Source organism: Cervus elaphus, chromosome 15 (assembly GCF_910594005.1).
Source record: "Cervus elaphus chromosome 15, mCerEla1.1, whole genome shotgun sequence".
NCBI classification, from domain to species: domain Eukaryota; kingdom Metazoa; phylum Chordata; class Mammalia; order Artiodactyla; family Cervidae; genus Cervus; species Cervus elaphus.
The window spans coordinates 1974203-2000128 of NC_057829.1; the positions used below are offsets into that span (position 1 = coordinate 1974203).

General features: G+C 41.7%; 1 protein-coding gene across 5 annotated transcripts in view; it reads right to left on the reverse strand.

Moving 5' to 3' along the window:
• Positions 1-477: 477 nt before the first annotated feature.
• Positions 478-25926, reverse strand: part of CHRM3 (cholinergic receptor muscarinic 3) — a 546556-nt gene continuing 521107 nt past the window's right edge. For all 5 annotated transcript variants that reach the window (XM_043925589.1, XM_043925588.1, XM_043925590.1 and 2 more), the window contains one exon: positions 478-8487. In XM_043925589.1, coding sequence (XP_043781524.1) covers positions 6696-8468 — 1773 coding nt within the window. In that variant the 5' untranslated portion in view covers positions 8469-8487 and the 3' untranslated portion in view covers positions 478-6695. The remainder of the gene's footprint in view (positions 8488-25926) is intronic.

Sequence of the window (25926 nt, forward strand, 5' to 3'; positions counted from 1 at the left end):
TGGCCTCTGAGAAGCCATGGACTCTGTTTCCTGGAGCCCTCCCAACTTTCTTTGCCCCTCAGGAAAAGTTTTCTCCTTCCCTTGCTGTCAGAGGGCCTGCAGAAAGCTTGCCAAGGTTGCAGATCCCAAATAAACCCATCTTTGCTGTAGAAATAACTGGTAGTCTATTTGTGTTAGATCTACAGCATATATCTAGAAATATTTTTCTTCATACGCAGTCTGAAAATTAGGATTGTGTGTGCATAGATAGTTAATACATCCTTAATTCATAGTCCTAAATACAGGGTATTGTTTTGAGTTACGACAGCAGCAAAGTTCATGATGAAAGTTCTGGTGCATGTAAAAGAGAGAAGTCAATGCAAATAATGGTCTGTTTCAGAATTTTCCCTTCAGTGTAAATACTCCACCGTTTTATATAATAAAAAGCTGTTGCTGTATTATAGACCTTGGATTAAAAAGAAAACCAACCACATTCTTTGTTTATTTATAGTTTTATTTCCTTATTTCACTATTAAACTTAGGGGATAATATCACCATAAAGTTGCAGGCATCATTTTATAGTACAGACAATTGACTTATTTTTAGGAGAAGGAATAAAAATGGCATATGACATATCTAAAAAGACTACTGAGGAAGTGCTGGACACTAGGAAATAAAAACAGGTAAAATTCAGTGCCTTTGATAAAGATGGGGACACTAGTTTTAGATGCAACTATGATACATGCCTTTTGCTTACAAAGCAAATATATAGCCATCTCTTTGGACAGTGGTTTGTACATCCTCATGAATTAGAAGGATGTGAGCATCACTGAACAATTCACAGACATTTTCCAGAAAGCTTTCTGCCAAAAAAAATCAATGTGCTAATTCACTGACTTGGAAGCCTATTTTAATTATTCTTCAAACCTGTACCAAACTTAAGAGACAGTTCCCATGTGTTTGAAAAGAGGGGGGCATTCCTGAAAATGTCACCATTCCATAGCCTTAACCACAAGCCCCAAAGAAGTTCCTCTGGAGTGTTTTATGTAGGAGGCTGAAAATACCCATGTGTTATATAAGGAATGAATAGTGGATATGAAGAGTGGGCTTTTGTTCAATGCTTGCAGAACAGAATAGATTCTGTCCTAACTTTCATGCCAAGCAAAACTACATGCAAGGATGTTTTAAGCCAAACTACAGAACTTCACCTGTACAAACAGAAGATCTATTTATAGACTCTCCAGGCTCTCCCAATATTTCACTTACTAGGGCTAAGTAGAGTTGACTAATCTGGTAAAAATTTCTGAATACTAGGGATCAAGAGTGGATTTTCTTTCTTCCCTGTCCTCTTAAATATATTTATTACTTCAAATCTATTAAAATGTTTCTCCTTGTTGCTTAGTAATATTTTATTAGAAAATCTCACCTGACTGACCATTTTTCATTTATTTCACTTTCCCTGCCCGATGACCTCTGGCTGCAGCTGAAACGTAGGGCATGATGTGCAGTAATTCTGATAACTATTTGCTGTATTAATCATAAAGAGTTTATTAAACATTCAACAACATTTATTGAATGTCTACTGTCTGTCAGATACTGTGCTAGCCACAGGACAAATAAGACCTGCTTTCTATCATCAAGGAAATCACAGAATCTAGGATAAAAATAGTTTGGGATTTGGAATGTAAATTACTGAATTAATAAGTATTTTGGATTTCAAGAAAGAACAAAAATAAACCTTTATAATCTGGGGATAATATTTTAGGATAAGGTTATTTGGGTAAGCGAAGTGTTATTAATACTTCTCTGCAACTGAGGGTTTGGCCTGCTTTTCCCTTTACTTTTCATGTAGAATTTCTCACACAACTCAGTTGAGAGTCACTTTGGATTTGGGTGATTATTTGGGGGTATTCCAAGCCAGGATAAGAGTGGTAGACTCTACTGAATCTTCCTGATTCTATCAGGGCAACTACAGTCTTAAAATTATATTGAAGTGTTTGGGGGTCCACTTCCATATGTCTAAGTGCACTGTCCATCTCTGTGTGATGCAGTAAATGTAACAAGTGTCCAATTAACAGCAAGACTAACACTTGCCTACTTTGAAATGCAGTGGCAAAATATTATGCATTTACAAATTTATGTTGAATATAGTTATTTTATGAACTTGTTTTTCTTTATCCATTTTTATAATCTCAACATGAGCCTCCTTTCTCAGACAGAAAAAGAAAATGTAATTCCCGGTTCTAAAGAGCTCTCAGCTACCATCCTGAAACCAATCTCTTGGGTCTGGAATACAAGGCACGAGTCCTGGTAGAGACTGAATTCCTACAATATAGAGTCATGAAAACACAAGGAAAGTCAGCCTAACCTAGGACTGTAAAGGGAAACAGAAAATACTCTTTTAGAGGAGCTGGTATTAATACAAGGAGAGATGTCAGATTGAAGAAACGATCACTGTTTTGGGTGTTGTGTTCTACAGTTTCAGTCCATTTCAGGAAATGCCACTGAGAAACCAAAACAAACACCAGCTACCCAGCAACTCTGCTTTTAAGGTCGTCAGGCCTTAGGTGATCATCCTGGACTGAGGTATTTGCAATAAAATTCTAGGTTTATCCACAAATTGTGAGAGTTCCTTAGAGTTTGCTGTGTTGAAATATAAGGAAATAACTCTGATGGATATATAAAATCAAAATGCTTCAAGTGTTCATCGACAAAGAATTTACATTCATCATGGTAGTTATTTACCTAATGCCCTGCCTCAATTTGACCTGTTTGCTACAAGAAGGCGATGCTTTTATGTCACTAATGAGTAGGAGCAGATGGAGATGACCCAGTGAGTTTAAGGGTAAGTGACAAGCATGGCAGAGGACACGTAATTACTTGTTGACAGAACTGGGCCAAGAGTTCAGGGTTCCTCATGCTAAGTTCAGAGCTTCTTTGAGGACCTTCACTTGTCCTCTGAAGCTGCTGTGATGAACTGTCCAGTTTATCAACTATATGTCCCCATCTGGGAATCTTCTCTACTTGGATAAGTCTTGGGGCACCCAGAATGATCCCCAGGCTCTGCCTCTGTCTCACATTGTCTCCAACAGGTTTCTCCACTGTGCCTGAGCCTTGGTGTCTTCTCCCTTCCTAAGATAGACCTGAGGCAGCTAACTCTGCATCAGAGCTGTGTACCCCACTTCTCACAAGTGATGCACAAAGGGCTCTCACCCCATCGCAGAGCAATGAACTTGCCTATCTGTACACAGAGGGGGTTGACAGAGAAAGCTCCTATGCCTTCTAGATCTTTAGATCCTGCAACTTCTAAAGCTTATGCTTTCTTATGTTTTTTTTTTTTTTTCTACCAGAATCTAGAACTATTATATGTGAAAGAGTGACTAGAAATGGAACTTATTTGGAGATTCAAGGCTAGATTTGAAGTCAAAGATGATTCAGGATAATACAGAGAACTAGAGAAAGGCCACAGGTATAGGTGATGGATAAAAGAGAGCAGTGAAAATGAAAAGTGAAAGTGTTAGTCACTCAGTTGTGTCTGACTCTTTGTGACCCCATAAACTGTAGCCTACCAGACTCCTCTGTCTATGGAATTCTCCAGGCAAGAATACTGGAGTGGTTTGCTATTCCCTTCTCCAGGAGATCTGCCTCACCTAGGGATTGAACACAGTTCTGCATTACAGGCAGATTCTTTACCATCTGAGCCACCAGGGAAAAGACAGAATCAGGGGGAATGCAGGATCATAGAGCTCACTTCTCTTAACCAGTTGGTAGACCCTGGAGAATAGAGAATGGAAGAACATGTTTGTGTATGTTGGGGTGGGTGTAGATTCTTCACATGTAGTTTATTTAGGTTTGATTCTTTTACTTTCTCAATTTTACATAATCATGAAAACTCTGCAAACTTCATTTTTATGGAATGAAGCAATTTGTTTCCCATTTTGGGGATGATCATATGTAAATGCTGAATACCTTTGCTGGTGACAAGTCCTTTGAGAAATGCATGGTCCAGTGTTAAACATTTCACTACATCTTGATTATACTTCTAAATTCTTCGTGTTCAAAATAATTTTTCTTATTTTCCTCTCCTGATAATGATCTAAGAGTTGGACATACATTTCCATAAACAGAGTCAGTGGGACATACATTTCTATAAACAGAGTCAGTCAGTATTTAAAAGCAGTTTTCACCCACAGGAGATTTAAAAATAATTCTATAATTAAACCAGTAACACAAAAAGAGAGCTGATGTCTTAAATGTCTTTCATTTCTTCCATTGTCAGCATCATAAAGGGACAGGATTCAGGAGATAATCATGTTTAAATATACCTGTTATTAAACTTCACAGTTCCACTAAAGCTTAGGGTTTCTCCATGTCTTAAATTTAATTCTATCTTTTTAAAATACAGGAAACAGCCTTTCAAGAGGAAGGCAAGATAGGAGTTTCAAAGAGAATGGGAATTACTGATGTACAGGGAGACTTAAATCAGCATTCACAAATTTATTAGTGCCAGGCCAACGTGAGTAATAAAATATAGATGCACTTGCTCACTAGACATTTCACAGGTTGATAATATAACATTCTGTAGTCTGCTACACACGTTAGAGAGTAGTCTCTGTTTTTTTCTTACTCTTTGGTCAAATGTGGGCCCAAAAAAATCACTCTTTCAATTATGCAGATTTGCTTTTTACCCCTTGTCATGTGATTTCAAGCACACTGGTGGAGGGTTGCTTTGATCAGTTCCCATCAGGTTTAACTAGAACAGTATCAAACCATTACGATAAAGTTGCAGTTGACTTTTTACTACCTAGACAGAGTTAGGTACCTCCTGACACCAACAGGATGACGTTTTCCTCTTCTTAGCAACGAGAAAGCACAATATACCCTACTCATTGCTTAAGTGGACCTTAACAATCACTTTCAAGGGACAACCATTGCTGAAGACTGAAGAGTAATATTTATCAACATTAAATAGACACTTGGTGAAATATGCATAAATATGTCTTCTTATAAACATAACATGAAATTAAATAGTTCAGGAACACAGACACAACTGAGTACAGTTCCACTGTTGTCAAAATCTGCTGTAAACACCAGCTCACACTGAACACAGAAGCAGCTTCTAACCTGGCTCTGGGTTCACGACACAGAGACCCTGTACAGACAGAAGATTTCTCCTCAGCCCCCCGCCTCCCACCCCTCCCACTCCCCACGCAGCCCCCACAAGGAGAAAAGGAACCCCAACGACTATAGCAGCAACACAGATGACAGCCACAGCAGCGCCCCTCCCCTCCCCCAAACAGAACGGTTAGCATTTGGGTCAATTCAGAAGAGAACACAAAAATCACTTTTTAGAAACGTACTAAAGAAGTCAATTTGCAGCAATACTTTTCAGAGTGTAACACTTTCTTCAGAGGATTTGGGACTTGCCAACCCCCACCTATTCTGGGTGAAGGTCACACAAAAGCACTGGCCCCAGCAAAGTGACAAGAGTGTTAAGCCCTTTTGCGTTTAAAGATGTTGAGTAGCAGGAAATCGAATCCTGTGTTCCTCTCTGGCCCTCACAAGGTCTCTTCTGCTTTGCCCCAGGTAATGTTGTGCATGAAATTCAAATGTGACACTATTATTAAATTTCAAGCAGGTAAGATAGCAAAGGTTTTGGTTGGAAACATTCAGATTTGGACCATGAAATTCAAACCCGTGGATGTGACTCATTCTTTGGGCACAGAGGGGGCCCCCATTTGATTTAGCTTTGTTGAGGGTGTCAACAAAGGTGACAACTTACTCAGAATCTGGTCAGACCGTGGTGCTCATCTGACTCACTAGGCTGACTGTCCTACACAGATCAGCCCAGAGGGCCTGGCTGCTGTCTGCTGCCTATTCTCCAGGAAAACAGCCCTGGCTTCCAAAACACTACTGGGTTTATTTCAATCCTACGTTGCGTTAGGATCCTAGAGAAACTTTAGTCACCAAAGTACTGAAAGAATCTATTGCCGGAGTAATTTGCCAGTTCATTAATTCCCATTATATTATATACACTACGTGTGTGTGCGTGGAATTCACACACATACACACACACACACACACACACACATATATATCTACATATATACTTATATATCTTTTACTTGTATGAAACTTGAACTGCACAAAATAGTACTTTGCAAGAATCAAGTCCACAAAGAGAGTTTAATGACACACCCATGAGAAGACGGAGAGCTCTACTGGGATGAGGAGGTGCTGTTTTGCAATGTATGAAAGAATTTCAGAACCATGGATTCACTAGCCTGACATGTTCCACGTGGGATCCGATGGACACTTTGGGGATCCTTGGAGAGCATGTGACAATGGGCCAGCTAGTTACGCTCACCGGGATTCCAGAGCCCATGGGAATGAAAAGACCCAGGCAGACCAATCTGGGTGTGTAATTGCTATGAAAAAAATTATTTCCTTCTCTTTAAGAAAAAACAAAGTCTGTTTCAGAATAAATTCCTTCATATTCAGTAATGAGCTTACTTATTTTTGGCTGAATAGGTATTTGACTTTTGACATTAAAATGGGTCTATTTTAACGGACCGGGAAACAGGCAGCTTCTTTCACGTCTGGGTGATAAAAACACGTTAATCCGCGCCAGAGATCACCCCCACCCTCACCTTACGCCCTCCTAAGGTTCTGGGTTGACGTGTGCGTGTGCTGGCGGCTGCTGAACGCACCCCGTTCTACAAGGCCGGCTCGGGCGCCCGCTTGTGGAAGATGACCGACTGTCTCTGCTGGTATTGCTGCTTACGCCTCTTCCTCTTGTCGCACTGGCACAAAAGCAGCATCTTGAACGTGTTTCTGAACGTTTTGTTGCACAGGGCATAGCACACGGGGTTCACCGTGCTGTTGATGTAGCACAGCCAGTAGCCCAGATTCCAATAGGTTTTGGGGATACAGCTGTCACAAAAGGTGTTCACCAGGACCATGATATTGTAGGGGGTCCAGGTGATGATGAAGGCAAGCAGGATGGCGCTGAGGGTCTGGGCCGCTTTCTTCTCCTTGATGAGGGACATCCGTTTTCGCTTCGTGATCTGGCTTCTGGTCTTCAGAGCAAACCTCTTGGCCAGCGTGGCTTCCTTGAAGGACAGAGGTAGAGTGGCCGTGGTCTTACCCACTGAGGAGTTGACATCAGGGGCCTTGGCTGTGTCCACGGCAGACTCTAACTGGATGGGAAGCTTGGAGAAGCTTTTCTGAAAGCTGCCTCCGTCGTCCATGCTCTGCTGGGCCTGAAGCTTGCTGGTTTTCTTCTCCAAGCCCACCGTCCCCAGCTCCTCCTCCGGCACCTGCAGGTTGTCGGATGAGGGTAGTTTGGTGGAGTTGAGGATGGTGCTGTGACCTGGGAGCTTGAGCACGATGGAGTAGATGGCTCTGGTCTCTGAGCCAATGTCCTCCTCATCGGAGGAGGCAGAGTTCTCCAGGGAGGCAGCAGCATCATTGTTATTCCAGCTGTCGCTGCTGCTGTGGTCTTGATCCATCTGCTCGGCGCTTGGCTTCCAGCTCTTGGTTGAGAACCAGAAGTGGCAGCGTCCGTACTTCCTCCTGGCTGAGCGTTTCATGCTCTGCTGCTGGAGCTCATAGCTGCTGCAGCTTCGAGAACTGCCCGTGGGGTGGACAAAGTTCTCTGCCTCGGCCTCTGTTCCAGAGGCCTGCAGCCCAGCAAGTTCTTTGGTACGTTTTTCAGTTTCCTTATAGATCCTCCAGTATAAAATAGTCATGATGGTGACAGGCATATAAAAGGCAGCGATGGCCGTACCAAAGGTGATGGTGGGCTCACTGAGGAACTGGATGAAACACTCCCCTGGAGGCACAGTCCTCTTGCCAACAAAGTATTGCCAGAACAAGATGGCAGGAGCCCAAAGGATGAAGGAGATGACCCAAGCCAAACCTATCATCACACCAGCTCGCTTTGTTGTTCGTTTGGCTCGGTACGTGAGTGGCCTCGTGATGGAAAAGTATCTGTCAAAGCTGATGACCAGAAGGTTCATGACGGAGGCATTGCTAGCCACGTAGTCAATGGACAGCCAGAGGTCACAGGCCAGGTTCCCTAACGCCCATCGGTTCATGATGATGTAGGTAGTAAACAGATTCATTGAAATGACCCCAATGATCAGGTCAGCACAGGCCAGACTTAAGAGGAAGTAATTGTTGACTGTCTTCAGCTGCTTGTTGACCTTGAATGCCACTATCACCAGGATGTTGCCAATGATGGTCACCAAGGCCAGGACGCCTGTTAAGAATGCAATGAAGACCACCTGCCAGATGGTATGACCTCCTAGAGGGTCACTGGTGGTGCCATTTGGAGAGGAGAGATTCCCAGCTGCCCGAGAAATGTTGTAGCTGCCAAAATGAGTAACCGTTCCTGGGGGCAGCCCTGTATCCGAAGGGCCGTGAATCCAGGAAGAGCTGATGTTCAGAAACAAGGGTGAGGTTGTATTGTTATTGTGCAAGGTCATGGTGACTCTCTGACATAGTCTGGGGAGAAAAGAGAAAAGATGGAGTCAGGACCATTACTGCCCTCACTGGATTTGTTTTCTGCATTGCACCCTCTAAAAGACATGGAAGACATATCATCGGATGATGTGTGTGCCCCCAAGGACTGTAGCCCGCCAGGCTCTTCTGTCCATGAGACTCTCCAGGCAAGAACACTGGAGTGGGTTGCCATTTCCTTCTCCCGGGGATCTTCTCAGCCCAGGGATGAAACCCGGGTCTCCTACACTGCACGCGGAGTCTATACTCTGAGCCACCAGGGAAGCCCTGTTAATATGAACCTGAGACGGGCCTCCACATCAGGTTCATTCTCTCATTTTAAAGATCATGAGTTGTCAACTTTATTTCGATAAAAATAAATAAATTAAATCAAGGTGAGGAGCACAAGGCAGGCATAGATTGATTTGTTCGAGGTAGCACAAATAGCTGGTGGCATGCACCTTAGCTTTGTGTTTTTTCTCCCCATTTTCCACATTTCTACAGACCACAAATACTTCCACATGATGGCGCTATCAAACAAAATCCTCCTTCCTTCTCATATTTTGAAAAGTATGGGAAATACTGGAGATGCAGTTATGATATCCAGCACCACTTTAGTCTCATGCTACATGAGAAGTTGGTCTTACTCACTTGCATTTTATACACCTGGGCATTTAGCTATCCCAGGCTTTAGACATAAGCAACTCTAAGGCAATTCCAGCTATGTCGGCTTCATTGGAATAAGCAACAACAACCTGGAGCAAGGGGGGAAGTAAGCATATATTCATGTCACTTGATATTTTCTCTTTGACACACAGTTAGAAAAAGGAATGTACTGGTTCTTTGTAATGGTTGGGAACAGTATACAAGGCAGCCATCTTATGCTTGATAATATGCAGAACCCTGATGAGACTGTTCTGAACTGAACAGTCTGAACTGAACCAGTTCTGAATATTTCTAGTATTTAGACATATTATCTCTAGTTATGAAAATGCCTTTAGTACCACACACATGCAATAAACAGTTGCAACACTAAAATTAGCTCTTTGAAAAAAAAAATTTTTTTTTAAATTTGGCAGCACTGGGTCTTAGTTTCAGCTCATGGGATCTTTTTCAGCTGTGGCATGCAGAATCTTTTTTAAAGTTGTGACTTGTGAAATATAGTTCCCTGATCAGGGATCCAACCTGGAGCCCTTGCATTGCAAGCAGAGTCTTAACCACTGGACAACGTGGGAAGTCCCAGTTCTTTTTTTTTTTTAATTTTTAAATTTTATATTAGAGTATAGTTGACTTACAATATTGTGTTACTTTCAGGTGTACAACAAAGTGATTCAGTTATACATACACATATGTTCATTCTTTTTCAGATTCTTTTCACACAGAGGTTATTATAGAATATGAATAGAGTTCCCTGTTTGATATACAGTAGGTCCTTGTTGATTATTTATTTTATATATAGTAGTACATATATGTTAATTTCAAACTCCTAATTTATCCCTCCCCCACCCACATTTCCACTTTGGTAACCATAAATTTGTTTTCAAAATCTGTAAGTCTGTTTCTGTTTTGTAAATACATTCATTTGTATCACTTTTTCTTTTTTTTGCAATTAGTTCTGTCAATCACTTGTTACCAAAATAAATAAATGACCAAGAATGGTTACAATGAATGCATCTCTAGTAAGACCCTCTGTGCTGTCAGAGAAAGCCTTAGGTTGAGACCTGCTTCAACCTCTTAGAACCTCCAGGCTTGTACTTTCACGTCACAGCTGACGCTGGGATTCTCATACCACCAATCTCTGTGGACTTTATTCAGTGAATCATCCCTCAATGAGAGTCATACCAAAAATTCAACATTTGAGAATCACAGCAAAAATCTATTGAGACCACAGTCTAGTGTGTTGTGGCTCTTGGTTAAAAGTGTTCAACTGTAAACATTTACAGTGCAAATATGTTGACACATGCACATGGTAAGAGTCCTAAATTAAGCCTTTAGATACTGCAGGTCAGGGCACCTCTCAAAGGAGTGCAGTGAGGTTCATAGAATGCCTTCTGGAAACAGCTTAAGGAGTAGCAGGAAGATTCTGGAGTCCCAAAGGCATAGGTTCAAAGCTTAGTTCAAAAATTTCTGGGGGTGACATCTTGGGTATTATTTGAGTCCCAGTTTCCTCACTGAGAAATGAGTATGAAACATTTTGTATAATGGAATAAATTCAATCTAGAATTAGATAGTAACTGGTCAAAGAAAGTTTGTCTCTCATCAAAATTGGCTTAAAACTCTACATTCAGAAAACTAAGATTATGGCATCACTGCATGGCAAATAGATAGGGAAAAGGTGGAAACAGTGAGACTTAATTTTTTTGGGCTCCAAAATCACTGCAGATGGTGACTACAGCCATGAAATTAAAAGATGCTTGCTTTGTTATGACCAACCTAGACAGCATATTAAAAAGCAGAGACATTACTTTGCCAGCAAAGGTCTGTCTAGTCAAAGCTATGGTTTTTCCAGTAGTGACGTATGGATGTGAGAGTTGGACTATAAAGAAAGCTGAGCACCGAAGAATTGATGCTTTTGAACTGTGGTGTTGGAGAAGACTCTTGAGAGTCCCTTGGACTGCAAGGAGATTCAACCAGTCCATCCTAAAGGAAATCAGTCCTGAATATTCATTGGAAGGACTGATGCTGAAGTTGAAATGCCAATACTTTGGCCACCTGAGGCAAAGAACTGACTCACTGGAAAAGACTCTGATGCTGGGAAAGATTGAAGGCAGGAGGAGAAGCAGACAACAGAGGATGAGATGGTTGGATGGCATCACTGACTCAGTCGACAGGAGTGTGAGTAAACTCTGGGAGCTGGTGATAGACAGGGAGGCCTGGCGTCCTGCAGTCCACGGGGTCGCAAAGAGTTGAACGCAACCGAGCGACTGAACTGAATTGAAATGAACTGAAACTACTTAGATCAGTGCTTGCTTATAGCACATGCTGCATAAGTGTGGTGTCTGCCATTTTATTTTATTTTCATTTTATTCTTTACTGAACAGTGAATTTACTTTGCTTTCGTAGTCAAAGAGCTCAACGTAGTGCAATAATAAATGATAGAAGGAAATATTTATTAGACACTTCCTACATGGTACACATTTTGTAAGTTGTCATACGCACTATCTTATTTAATTTTTAAAATAACATCATTTTTAACAGGAACTTGAGACCCAGGTGGTTAAGTAATTTGTCTAACAATCAAACTAATGAGGAAAGGTAAAGGGACAGAGATTCATCCCCAGATAATCTGAGCCTATTGCTTCTTTGTTTAACTGTGGTATTCCTCTGCCTCACCATCAGGTCATCCACACAACTGTGCTGGGCTTAGTCACTCAGTCGTGTCTGTCTCTTTGTGACCCCATGGACTATAGCCCCCCAGGCTCCTAACTAGTCCCTCCTAACTGGGTACAATTCATTATATACCTCTTTAAAGTCTAACTGAAGAATATCTAAAGTGACTATATGTGGTATATATGTATCATGTGTATGCATATACGATTGGACATATGCAAGCACACACACCTTTACATTCATAAATACACTTATATACATTCACTTCAGCACCATTTGCAATAGTAGAATATTGTAACTAGTCTAGATAGAATGTATTATTATATTATATAGAAGAATAGTTTAAAAACTGTATAACCCATCACTATTTTCCCATAGATGAAATCTACATTGCACTAACTGCTGCGGTTTTTTTTTTTTTCTTCATTTCTTTTCATTTTTCTGGGTTTTATTAGGTGCTGTGAGCTCATCTATATCTCCAGCTCCCTCTCAAAGGGATGTCCATATTTAGGAAGGGCTACATGCTGTTTGGGGTACTCGACAGCATTTATGATTTCTTCCAAGGTACATAGGGATTCCCTGGTGGCCCAGCTGGTAAAGAATCTGCCTGCAATGCAGGAGACTTGGGTTTGATCCCTGGGTTGGGAAGATCCCCTGGAGAAGGGAACAGCTACCCACTCAAGTATTCTGGCCTGGAGAATTCCTTGGGGTCACAAACAGTCAGACACAGCTGAGCGAGTTTTGCTTTCACTTTCCAAGGTACATATATGGAAAGTCAATATGCTCTCCCTTCTCCATGCAGATCCCAGTTTGGCATAGTTCTAAAGGTGTTTGCCTTGGTACCTCCTCCACTGCACCTGTAGCTACATATATGAGATCAGCCTTGTCTTTAGTGAGACACTTTTGCTCAATGATCTGCCTAGGAAATTAATGACCACTTTTCTATTAGGGGGTTGAGGATGCATCTCCAAAGTCCTCCACTACGTTTGTTCAGATAAGGGTTATTTTTTTTCCTATCACTCTTACTCACACATTTCTCATTTTCAGACACCATACCCTTGCTAATTTTTTATATACAGACAATCCCCAGATTTTTGACTTTATAATGGAATAAAAGTGATATGCATTCCAGCAGAAATCACACTTTGAATTTTGCCGTCTTCTTTAGGTGAGTGATACGAGTTATGGGACTTTCTCGTGATACAAGGCAGTGGCGGAGAGTCACAGGTCGGTCAGCCTGTGATGACCACATCAGCCACATGATCAAGAGGGTAAGCGACTGATACACTAGCAGCCATTCTGTGCCCAGACAACCATTCTGGCTTTCACTTTCAGTACAGTATCCAGTAAGGAGTATGAACCATTCAACTTCATTATAAAACAAGCTTTGTATGAGACGTTCTTGTCCAACCATAGGCTCATGTGAGTGAGTGTCCTAAGTAGTTAGGCTGAGCTATATGTTAGGTAGGTTAGGTGTATTACACGCATTCTCAACTTAACATTTTCAACTTACAGTGGGTTCATCAGGAGTATCCCTATCATAAGTTGAGGAAGATCTGTGCTCGCTGAGTAGCTTTTATATTCCCACCACCTTTCACTCCACAGCTTCCTGGACACAGCAGCTGAGCCCCCTGGTCAGGGCTTCCCTGGTGGCGCAGTGGTTAAGAATCTGCCTGCCAATGCAGGAGACATGGCTTCGACCCCTGGTCTGGGAAGATCCCACACGCCACAGAACAACTAAGCCTGTGCGCTATAATTGCCGAACCTGTACTCCGGAGCCTGGGAGCTGTACCTACTGAGCCCTCACTCCACAGCGAGGAACCACTGCGATGAGAAGCCTGTGCACCACAATGACGAGTTTCAGCCCCCACTAGCCACACCTAGGGAAAAGCCAGTGTAGCAACAAAGCCTCAGCACAGCCAAAAATACATGCATAAATAAATAAAATATAAAAACATGTCTCCTTGTCCACTGCTGGGGTTGTGTTCAGCTGATTTTACATTCCTCGCTTCATCTTACTCCCGCCTCACTCCAGTCACTGGCATGCTCTGAATCTCATGTAATCTTGTATAGCACCTTTTAAAGTGCCTTAAACACTAAGTTTCTGCTCCCATGTCATATGGAATTGATCACATCCTGCAGAACTATTTTCATCACTTAGGCCATGCTGATATTATTATAAATAAATACCATGGCTAATAATCCCAGTGCTTTATATAAAAAGAGAATATATCAGTCTTCTTTCTTTTTCTTTTTTTGCTTTTTATCAAGACCATGCAGTTGACGTTATTTGTCTTTCCTTCAGTCATTCTTTAGGAAGTGGCCTGCCATCCACGGTACATAGTTCTGGATAGGCATCAATCACATGGTTCTGATTCCTCTACCTTAGTTATGGGCCTGAAGAACATGCAAACAGGAGCAGTAAGAATAACTTTGGGGAACTGATATGGATGCTGGCAAGAAAGAGGGTAATTCTCTGTTCCTTGGGATTCTTGGGTGCTGCTGACTATTTACACCCACATGAAAAATTGGTGAAGCACGTAAACACAGAGGAAAGATATGGGGGAAGGAGAGAGATGGGAAGGAATATGAGGGAACAGAGATGATGTGATCATGATGGCCTTTCAAACCTGGATCAAGTCATTCCTGAAGACAGCCCCACCACTTTGAATTTGCCAGTTATATAAGCTAATCACTTCCTTTGCTGTCTGGTCTACCTGAGAAAGGTTCCTGTCACCTGCACCTGAAAGGGTCCTTATTAACATGACAGTCATGTGCAATATCAACAGTTTTCACTGGACCACTACTAGCTTTAGGTCATTAAGACCAGCGCTACTGAATTCAATAAGTCAAGACTCTGCCTTCCATGGACTTACACCTTAGATGAGAAACAGGACATGGATAAAACAATTTTCAAAAGCACATAATTTTTAGGCAATGTCAAATTGCTCCCTGGAAGTAACACATTATGTTTAAATTCAATATCAACTCATTTTGCTCATCTGATATAATGGTAAAGAATATAAGTAGGAATTTTGGAAATAAGCTAGAGACCAATTCTCTCTTTCAGTTCATTTCTGTGAATCGTCAGGAGCACCACAAGTTGTATACTATTCCAGTCCAATTATGCTTTATTGGAATATGGAATATAAAAGGAACAAGAATTGATGAAAGACACCTACAGTTCAGACCAGCTATTTATAATGTGTTCATTAAATACCTGCCCTAGTGTTCCAGGCATTAGGGGCTCTTTGACTCATCATTAGAAAGCCTGTGAATCATGAACTGTTAAGTGATATTTGAGCTGAATTCTTTGGCATACTTACCAGTGGTAACTGTTCTTTTTATAATTCAACATTAATTCAATATCTAATACCAGTTAAAATTTCAGACACTGCGTGTACTAGCACTATGCCTGAAAAAACAATGTGCATACCTTAATTGGAAAATAATGCTATTGGAAAAATGACTTTGATAGATTTATTGATGCATGGTTGCTACAAACTTTCAATTATAAAAATGAAGTATCTACGAAGAGGAGTAAAGCTAAGTGCAATAAAACAAGATACACCTCTTCTGGCCTAAATGGACACTAATGTAGCCAGAAAAGCTCAGAAAGCTCAGAAATAAATCCATGCATATATGGTCAATTGATCTTTAAATACTCTTAGTAAAGACAGAGCTTTAGAGATAAGGTCTATTGAGCTGCAGACACATCGATCTTTGAGCATCAAGGGATGGTATAGTGGCCTAAACATTAGGCAAATGAGAAAGAGCTTCTCCCAACCTTCACTCAGGTCCCTGTACCTGAGACATTTTCCATGATTGTCTCTTTGGACTCTGTGTCACTGTTCCAGATTCATCTCATAAAAGGGATCCTCCTGCTCTGGGAGGACGTCTTACTGCTGTACAGTTTGACATCAGAAAAACCTGGTCAAAAGTTCATAAGGAGTATAATAAAAATATTAACAGAAGTCATTAGATATGACAGTCACTCAATCCCTTTCTTCCTGTGTAGTGATCATTTTATAAGTACATGTGACTTTCTAAGAATCAGGGGTTCTAGGTGAGACTCAAATGAAACAATGATAAACCTGGACTAATGTCTTTGGCTTAAGGTGCTTTTTCTGAGAAGAGATGATCACTTCTATGCTCCATACTCTCTTACTCATCCTGACTCGTTGAGCTTATATGCTGTATAGGCAGTAAATTTTGAGTCAAGAGAGTTCAGAGCTGATTCTCACTGAAGTGACTTATGTCAGAGAGGAGGCGAACTAAGGGAAACTTTGCTTTTGTATGCTCAAGAATAAACAGATGCTGGGACCAGAGATGCCTGTAAACCTGCTGCTTTAATACTTTATAAGTGGTCCCAGGCAGGAATTCTAGGAGTGCAGCCTGCGTAACGGCAAACGGGGTCATCCAGTAGGAGAAGAAGTGGGCAGGGGGCAGGCTCTAGGTCCCCTCTGGATCCACAGCAGGTTCCTGCCCTGTTCAGGTGGGAGCTGGTAACTGGGGTCCTAGGACATTTAGAGTGTTGCTATTGAAGTGGTCCAGGCCCCAGACCCCAGGCAAAGGAGTGCAAAACAACACAATCTGCCCGTGGGTGAGACCAACACCTTCGAGAGCCCTCCTGGGTTCTGGGCGGAGGACAGTTCTTTTATGTGGATTAGTTACAACTGTACATACAGGATGGCTCTTGATTTCATCTCTGAGTGTATATTTTTCTAGATTGTTTTCACTACATTCTATCTAGGAGCACAAGAAGAATGGATTCACTTAGTTTTTTAAAAAGTCAGGAGCTATAATATTAAGTGGGCCAGCATGAGAATAAACAAAAAAATAAATAGAATTGAATAGGATATACCAGAGCACGAACCACATAATGACCTAAGTATTATTTCACAGAAGTTCTGTTTAGCATGTGTGCACACACACATGCACACACAAACACATATTCAATACACAGTCATGATGTGAAATGTATTTTGTACTGTGGGTCAAGATCAACCATGTTTGAAAACCATTGCAGTGGCTAATTTGACATCTTTTATTTAAATTTAAAAATAAGACTTAAAGAGAAAACATCAAAGAACAATTTGAGAGTACTAAGTTTAGGGGAAAGTGAAGAACAACCGTAAGAAATTTCCTCCCTTCCCCCTAGCTGTGGAATAAAAAATATTCGGGGTTAAACATCTGTAAAATATACAGATGACTTTTAAAAATTAAAAAAAATACATGTTTAAGATCACCAGCCCAGGTGGGATGCATGAGACAAGTGCTCGGGCCTGGTGCACCGGGAAGACCCAGAGGAATTGGGTGGAGAGGGATGTGGGAGGGGGCTCGGGATGGGGAATACATGTAAATCCATGGCTGATTCATGTCAATGTATGACAAAACCCCCTGAAATGTTGTGAAGTAATTAGCCTCCAACTAATAAAAAATAAATAAATAAATAAATTTAAAAAATACATGTTTAAATATCTGATATCTGTGAAAACACATGTGAAAGTTCTTAGAGAATCCTAAAAGGCCAATATAAATCTGAAAACTTTTAAAATAATGGATTCCAAGGAGACAAACTTTATTTTCTCCGACCATTCTGGCAGCTTATTCTGAAGAAAAGGCTGAGGCTTCTCAATTTTTAAACCTCCTGAACTCAGAAAAAAATGTGTAGCTTACTTTTTAATATAAGTCTGAATGAGTTCGACTATTATTATTGTTTTAATCATGAACGGAGGAAACCAAAAATATCTTTGCAATTCACAAACATGCTTTTCTCTAAGACCAAATATGCTTCTTCCATATTTGGAATCCAGTACACATCATGTTGCAGGGCTTGTTTTGAGTCTCTCTTGGACTGCTTTCTTTGCTAAGAGTGTGTCTCTGTTTTCTGTCACAATTACCACGGTATTCAACAACTGAAACGACTTTTCCCAAAGCGAACTTGGCCGCACACAGGAAATGCCATCGCTGACCACTAGGTGGCAGAGCTGACTCGGAGAACAGCCACTCCTGCAGGCGCCAAAGCGCCGCCTGATCCCTCAGGCTGGTGACGGGGAAACTTCAGCTTAGTTCAGTCACGCAGTCCGTGGAGGATATCAAACAAGATCAACACACGCTAGGCAATCAAACATGTCTTTAAAGGGCATCCAACCTTTTCAGACGCGCACAGTCAGATTCAAACTCTGTGAACTTAGCTCGTGTGATTCATTTCAAGCCGCAGGGAGGACAGATGAGCCCTAATATGGTGCAGTCACTCCTGGTGCAAACAGAACATCTCAGAAGCCAAAACTGGAAGAGAATTTCATTTTTAAAAGGACAAAGCTTGTTTTTAAAAAGTGGATGCATCGTGCTGCCTCCCTTGGTTGCCACCTTTCATAGGTTTTGTTCAATTTGACAACAAAAATGAAGGATGCTTGGAAAAGTTCTTGCCTCAGCACTGCCTAGGCATAGCAATTGCTACTAAAATAACATGATTTTACCTCAAAAACAAAAGCTTAAGTGGGACTAACGGTCGTCTGCCTCAGTACTCCCAAGCCTAAAATCTCTGTTGTTAGAACTTCTAGAGATATGACAAGAAATGAGAAAACATAGGTGAAGATGTTCTTTCTAGATATCTGTAGCCCCCTTTGCCCCCTGGAGCCCACACACTCCCCATGTGGTCCTTTTCTGAGGGAAAAACAGGAGCAGTGACCAGCTGCTGGATCTGCTCCCACTGCAAACCTTTATGACTGCAGATACATTCAGTAGGGTTTCAACATTCTGCAAATTCATTGCTATTTATTTCAAAGACTCTGCTTCTGTAATGCTATTAGAGCTAATATAATTGTAGAAATAATTCTGATTGGAAATCTTTTAGTGAAAACAGTCATTTGGGCTAAATATTTCTGACATTTTGGTTTACATTTGGAAAGGACACTTGGGAAGAAAGTTCTTTTGGCTTGATTTTGATGTCTAATGATTACTTTTTGGGCTTCCCTGGTGGTTCAGTTGGTAGAGAATCCACCAGCAATGCGGGAGACCTGGGTTCAGTCCCTGGTTTGGGAAGATCTCCTGAAGAAGGGAATGGCAACCCACTCCAGTATTCTTGCCTGGAGAATTCCATGGACAGAGGAGCCTGGCGTCCATGAGTTTGTAGAGAGTTGGACACGACTGGGCAACTAAGCATACAGCACATGATTAAATTAGAGGAGTTATGATTTTTTTCAAGGTCCACATATATCAGAGTTATTTATTTTTGCATCTGAACACAGACAATACATCTGATTTCCTTTTAAACTGCAGGCTGTATGTACCACCACCCCGTCATTCATCCATATACAGAAGACTGCAAAAAAGCAGAAGAAGAGGACTTGTAGAAAACAGTGTTAACGAGTCCTGCAACAGTGCATTAGGGCCAGAAACAGACCGACTCTGCCATGTAGGCAAGCTGTCTGAGCACTCTGATTCTGCTTTCTCATCTATAAAATGAGGATTATCATTCTTGAGGATTGGCTAGGATGGTAGAAAGCACTCAGGATAGTCAGATGGGTCCATGAAAGTTTCTCAAAATAAGGTTAAGACTAATTGAATAATTTTCTATGACTGTTTGATTTTATAGATTGGCTTTTTTCGAGGCTCACAAGAGCTGGCATTTGTTGAGCGTAAGACATTTGTTGGTTGATTTCTCAAACCAGGGTGACTCTGCCCCTATCTGGCAACATGTGGGGACATTTCTTGTCACAGTTTGGGGAGAACATGTTACCAGCACAAGGTGCGAAGAGGCCAGGAGATGCTGAGAAACATCCTACAATGCACTGGACAAGTCCCTACAATACGGAATCATCCAGTCCAAGAGGTCAGCAGTGCAGAAGTTGAGAAACTCTAGTATAAAGAGACAACAGAGATGTAGAAAATGTTGTAACATTCCATTTGCCAGGAAAATCTGGAAAACATCCTGGCACTTACATGCCTGGCATACTCTAAGTCTCTTCCGGAATCAGCTCACATTTAATTTCCCTGGAAATCACACTCTCCATCTCTCCCCACCAGGATGAATCTCCTATTCATTTATTCAGCTCTTCCATCGTTAGTTCAGATAGTCAGTGCGTCTGAGGGCTTACTGCAGGCCTCACACGGGGATCAGAGTTCTTGTTGTCCAGGAACCACTAGGAGACACCATCGACTAAACAAAATCCCTTCCACAAAGGGAGAAAGGCGAGGCTATTTTGTGAGTGTGAGGAATATGAGCTCCAGGCTGCCAAGCGCTAAAAGCAGAACACAGCCTTCTGAAGACCTGGCGCCGCCTCTGCCAAGCCCACCACTCCGTGGTCCCGCATGCCCTGCGCATCCTGCCATCCCAGCACACAGTGATTCAACTTGTCTCTCTCTCTACACTGGAGGGTCCATCCTCTGCTACTTGACGTTTTACTCTGACACGCAGCATAATTTCTTTCCCAGAGTAGACCCAGAACTACTGCCTCCGCCCAGCATCATCACTGGGATTGACAACATTACTGGACAGGAGAACTAAGACCAAGAACAGAAGGGCTCAGGGGATATACTTGGAGGATGTGAAGGTGGTAGGAAGGAAGAGATAGGCATTGTATTTGCAACAGGCTCAGGGCTCCAGATGTAGAGAGTGCTGAGAAACTACTCTGGGATTCTCAAAGTGACCTTAGATATGGCGGCATCTGGCTGGGACTGACCCCAGAAAAGGGGATTTGGTGGAATCCATATTTGTGAACTGGGAGAGAAGGTGAGGCTGGGAGAGAGGAGCCTCCCCTGGACCACCAGGCTATCGTCCAGAGCCACATCAGCCTCTTCCACCTCAGAGAAAGAGAGACCCGTTCCCAAGTAACCACACCCTCTCTTTCAAGGTTCATCTAGCAGTCAGCACAGTACAAAAGCAGAGTTCTCTGGAAAAACAGCATCACAAAATACACAAATATTGCAGTCCCTCTTTGCTGCTCCGTCATGTACTCTGGACTTCACACCCTTAACACCTATCACACACCCTGATGGCGTTAGGCCTCCTGCAAGGGGGCACCCTGGGTTTCAGTCCTTGCTCACTGCTCACCAGCTGTTGTGCCTCTGGTTAGTGATAAAAGCTCTGAGATCCTCAGTCTCCACATAAGAACATTAAGAAGAGCAATAATAGTAAATGGCAACCCACTCTAGTATTCTTGCCTGGGAAATCCCACGGACAGAGGAGCCTGGTGGGCTTTAGTCCATGGGCTCCCAAAGAGTTGGGCATGGCTGAGCAATGAATTTCAGGTCATAATAGTAATGCTGTGTGGCTGTGGAGCAGATTAAGTGAGAGGACAGGTGAACATCTAATACAACTGCCATCCCTCAACAGATGTTTTGTAAGTGGGAGGCCCCTCCTCTCCCACCGCATCCTCACACGCAGAACTGGGGTCCCTGGAATATGCCAGCAAGGTGGCCACGATGAGGGGACCACCTGGCCTGGCAGCCAGGTGCCTGTGCCATTCCTTGTTTTTAAATATTTGAAATATTACTCTGTGTATGTATGTATTTTCATTTGCCTAGTAGGTTATAAATCTTCAGGGACAGTACCAAAGCTTTATTTTTGCTTTCCTCTTTTCTTTCCTCCTTTCTTTTTTTCAAGTTTCCAAGTCTTTCTTAGAACTTTTAATTGTGATTAAAATAGAGTGGCTTCTCAATAGATAACATGTTTAGTGGATGGATATTTGATACACATGATTTTATTAATGAATTTTATTTTATTAATATAAAACATACATTTTATTAATATGAATATTCTTATTAATATAAAATATTTATATTTTATTAATAAATGCTAACTTTTTCTTATAAAAGCAAATCAGGCAAGAAAAAGGCATAGTGATCATGATTTCTCTCAACAACTTGAAAGCAAAAAGCCCTGAAGATCACAACAAATTCTACTGAAGAAGATGCATTGGAGGATGGGGACAGGGAAAAAACTCTACCACTCATCAGAGTAAAAACCTAGCAAGATGGCTTTAGATACTCAGTGAAGAATTGTATGCATGGTTAAGAGATTTAAAAGCATTGTGGGAAACTAAAACAACATTTTAAATCAACAATACTTCCCTTGTAGCTCAGTTGGTAAAGAATCTGCCTGCAGTGCAGGAGACCCAGATTTGGTTTCTGGGCTGGGAAGATTCCCTGGAGAAGGAAATGGCAACCCATTCCAGTATTCTTGTCTGGAGAATCCCATGGACAGAGGAGCCTGGCAGGCTACAGTCCATGGGGTTGCAAGAGTCAGATGCGACTTAGCGATTAAACCACCACCCTACTTCAATTTTTAAAAAAGCATTAGGGGAAGAATAGGAAACGAGGGAAATGAAAGCAAGACATCACAATTTTAATTTCTTTTGTCCTTCCAGGGACATGCTTTCTAAGTTCTTTTTTTATGACTTTGAGGAGAAGCATCATGATGACCTCAGGATGCTGCAGGTTTTGCTCTTGCTGTTTGCTTTTTGCTATTGTGATAACATCTGTCCTTCAAGGAGACGGGTGCTTTTCTAGGTGATGTGCATGTGTTAACTCATTGAATCCTCAGCATAATCACGTGAAAGTGAAAGAGTTAGTCATCAATCATGTCCGACTCTTTGCGACCCCATAGACTATATAGCCTGCCAGGCTCCTCTATCCATGGAATTCTCCAGGCAAGAATACTGGAGTCAGTAGCCATTCCCTTCTCCAGGGGATCTTCCTGACCCAGGGATTGAACCTGGGTCTCCTGCATTGCAGGGAACTTCTTTACCATCTGAGCCACCAGGGAAGCCCCATAATCATGTGAAGTGGAGACTATTGGGCTTTCCACTTGAAGCTGAAGAAACTGATACAAGTGCTTGAAAAACCTGCCCCAAGTTCACACAGCTACTAAGATGCAGGTGTCCTGGCTTCTAGCCCTAACCCCTACTCTAGTTGTGGACTTGTCATGAACAAGCAGTATTTCCACATAATACCTAAGTGTCTAAAGCAGAGATTCAGCCCTCTTGCCCTTGCCTCTTTCATTCTCACGCCCTTGAGGTAACCAGTGGTAACAGTTTACTTAGTAAGTAAATATTTGTTAGATAAATGGATATGTCCTTCCCAAATGTACTCTTCTACAAAATAGCACATGTGTATTTTTAAGCACTCACTATGCACCGGACACTGTTCTCTCTGTTTACACACATTAAAACCTTATCTGCACAACAGCCCTGTGAGTTGTGTCGTCTTTTACTTAATGTCCCGATGAGACGATGGAGGCACAGAGAGGTTAAGTGCCTGAGCCAGGTCACATAGCTCCTCAGTGGCAGAGTTACGATGCGAAGCAAGGCAATCTGACCTCAAAGTTTACTCCCAAACAATGTATATTATGTTCCCTAGCTTGCAGCTAACTAAAAAACATAACGAGGGACTGTTGCGGATACATCTATTGGCACATCATGCTTTTTGGCTCAAACAGAATTTTCAGGGCAGGAAAGTGCATGAGATGCTGTGTCTGCTGAAGATTCTTTCTTTGAAGTGAAATAGTGTGGAGCCTTAGTGAAGCCAATACAAATCCCTGCTGCTGCTAAGTCGCTTCAGTCACATCCAACTCTGTGCGACCCCATAGATGGCAGCCCACCAAGGCTCCCCCGCCCCTGGGATTCTCCAGGCAAGAACACTGGAGTGGGTTGCCATTTCCTTCTCCAATGCATGAAAGTGAAAAGTGAAAGTGAAGTTGCTTAGTCGTGGCCGACACTTAGCGACCCCATGGACTGCAGCCTACCAGGCTCCTCCATCCATGGGATTTTCCAGGCAAGAGTACTTGAGTGGGGTGCCATTACCTTCACCGACAAATCCCTAAGACACTCTAAAAAGTAAAATAGTAAGTATCTGACTCATTTCCCCATGACAAGCTCTACTGTAATTTTATAAGGCCTTAAAGGGCAAGCCTCAGTTTACCAGTGTTTAAAAGAGCTATCCATTGACTACCTAGCCCCCATCACAAAATTGTGTAGAAAATCAAACAAATGAATAAATATGAAAGCACTCTGATGAAATACATGATGGATTGGGAGCTTAAAAAATTCTTAAAACACTAAACTCTAAGGGCATTTTCAGTTTCTGATCAAAATATAAAATGGAAATGAAATTATTGAAATATAAGTATGAAAAAGAGACTATTTTATTGAAAGTACTACCTATCTCTTAAAATGAAACAATGAGAACAGAAACTGTGAGAATTGAAATAAAATAATAATAAAATATATATTTTGGCACAGCCTGTATAATTAAATATCGGAAAACAATGATCTCTTGTTTTGAATTTCCTGAACCCAAATGGAAACTAAAGCTCACATCACTATTAATTCTGGCTCCATGGGATGAAAAACAAAGAGGCCAAGGAAGAAAGTTGAGCTAGTCCAACAAAATGGTGTGAATCTGTGAATCCTTACTCTAAAATGCAAGAGGAACATGAATTAAAAATTAAACCCTGAAGTGTGAAATCAGTAAAATGAAAAGATTTATTCAGGCAGAAAAGAAGAAATTATACTGGAGATTATGAACAAAAACAAACAAAAAAATAACTTCAGGTTGAATGCTGTGGTTTTGAGCCTGGAATTACTTTCAGAAGGAATTTGCTCTTCTTCTGAGTGATACACTGGCTGCCCGGGTCTTGCCTGAGGATCTTGACATGAGAATACCTTTCCCTGATGGGTTCAAAAGTATCATATCTCACCTTCTGCCTCTAAGCTCCCAGAGGTTAAGAAATTGGGCTCATATGCATATACAATCCAGTGAATGGATTATTTGAAGTCAGATACACCTGATGGCAAGCTGTCCATGTACACCTAAGTTACCTGGGCAGGTGACTTCACCCTTTGAGGTGAGGCTTGTGTTTCTCTTTCCTGGGATAATATAAGAAAAGAGTTGGCTTCCCAGGTGGTGCTAGTGGTAGAGAACCTGCCTGACAATGCAGGAGTCTTAAGAGATGCGGGTTCTATCCTTGGGTCAGGAAGATCCCTGAAGAAGGAAATGGCAATCCGCTTCAGTACTCTTGCCTGGAAAATTCCATAGAAAGAGGAGCCTGGTGGGCTGCAATCCATGGGGTTGCAAAGAGTCAGGCATGACTGAGCTCTCATACACACACACATATAATTCAATGGTTCAGATAAGAAGTGTCCATCTGTATAAGCTCTATCTTCCTGTTGATAACATGCATCAAACACTTCATAGAACTAATATGCAACAATGGGGTGACCATAATTCACCAAGGGAATTCTTTCAGCAATTGCTAGCCCCAGATTCAAATGATTTCAAGGTCTTCATGATCTAAGTGACCTAGCATGGAATACCACATTCATATTGGGGGTTGCACTGCATATTGTAAAGAGCTATGCATACTGCTGAACTGATATATTTCGGGGTCTACAACATGGCCAATGATGTAACCAATTCTATAATAACCAATGATACCTTTCATCCATTGAGTGATTACTATGGGCCATTCCACATATGGCATACATGTCTCCATAAATGCCGTATATATAATGTGTCACTCCATATAATGTTGGCTGTCCACTTGTTGTTAAAGAATGTTGCCTATGGCCTGAAATATACATGAAAACCCATTCTCAAGGCTTTGGTCTTTAAAGGTTTAACATTTTTACACTCATATAGAGATAAAAAGTTGCAGAACAGAAGATAATAATTGTCTTGTTGGAGGTTTATAGGAACAGTGTTGCTGGACCTACAAGGATGGCTGCAAGAACAAACCACATCTCATCCACTTCTAGTATCAAAGAAGCCTGAGTTTTAACTTGGGGAAGATAGTTCTTGGGGACACTAGTCTGCCATCTTCTCAGTCTGCTGGCTTTTCAAATAAAGTTGCTGTTCCTTGCCCCAACAACTCATCTCTCAGTTTATTGCCCTGCATGCAGGGTGCAGTATAAGCTTAGACTCAGTAACAATACTAACATGACCTGAGACCTCTGGGTCATTGTCACATGTCAAGGGAAGCGACACTGAGATCACTGCATTCTTCCCCTGATTCTAGCACATTAGGAAACCTGGCTGTAGGAAGTTATTGATGAAAATTAATTGTTTGGGGAAGCTGATTAACAAACTGGTTAGCTTCTTTGTGAGGGCATT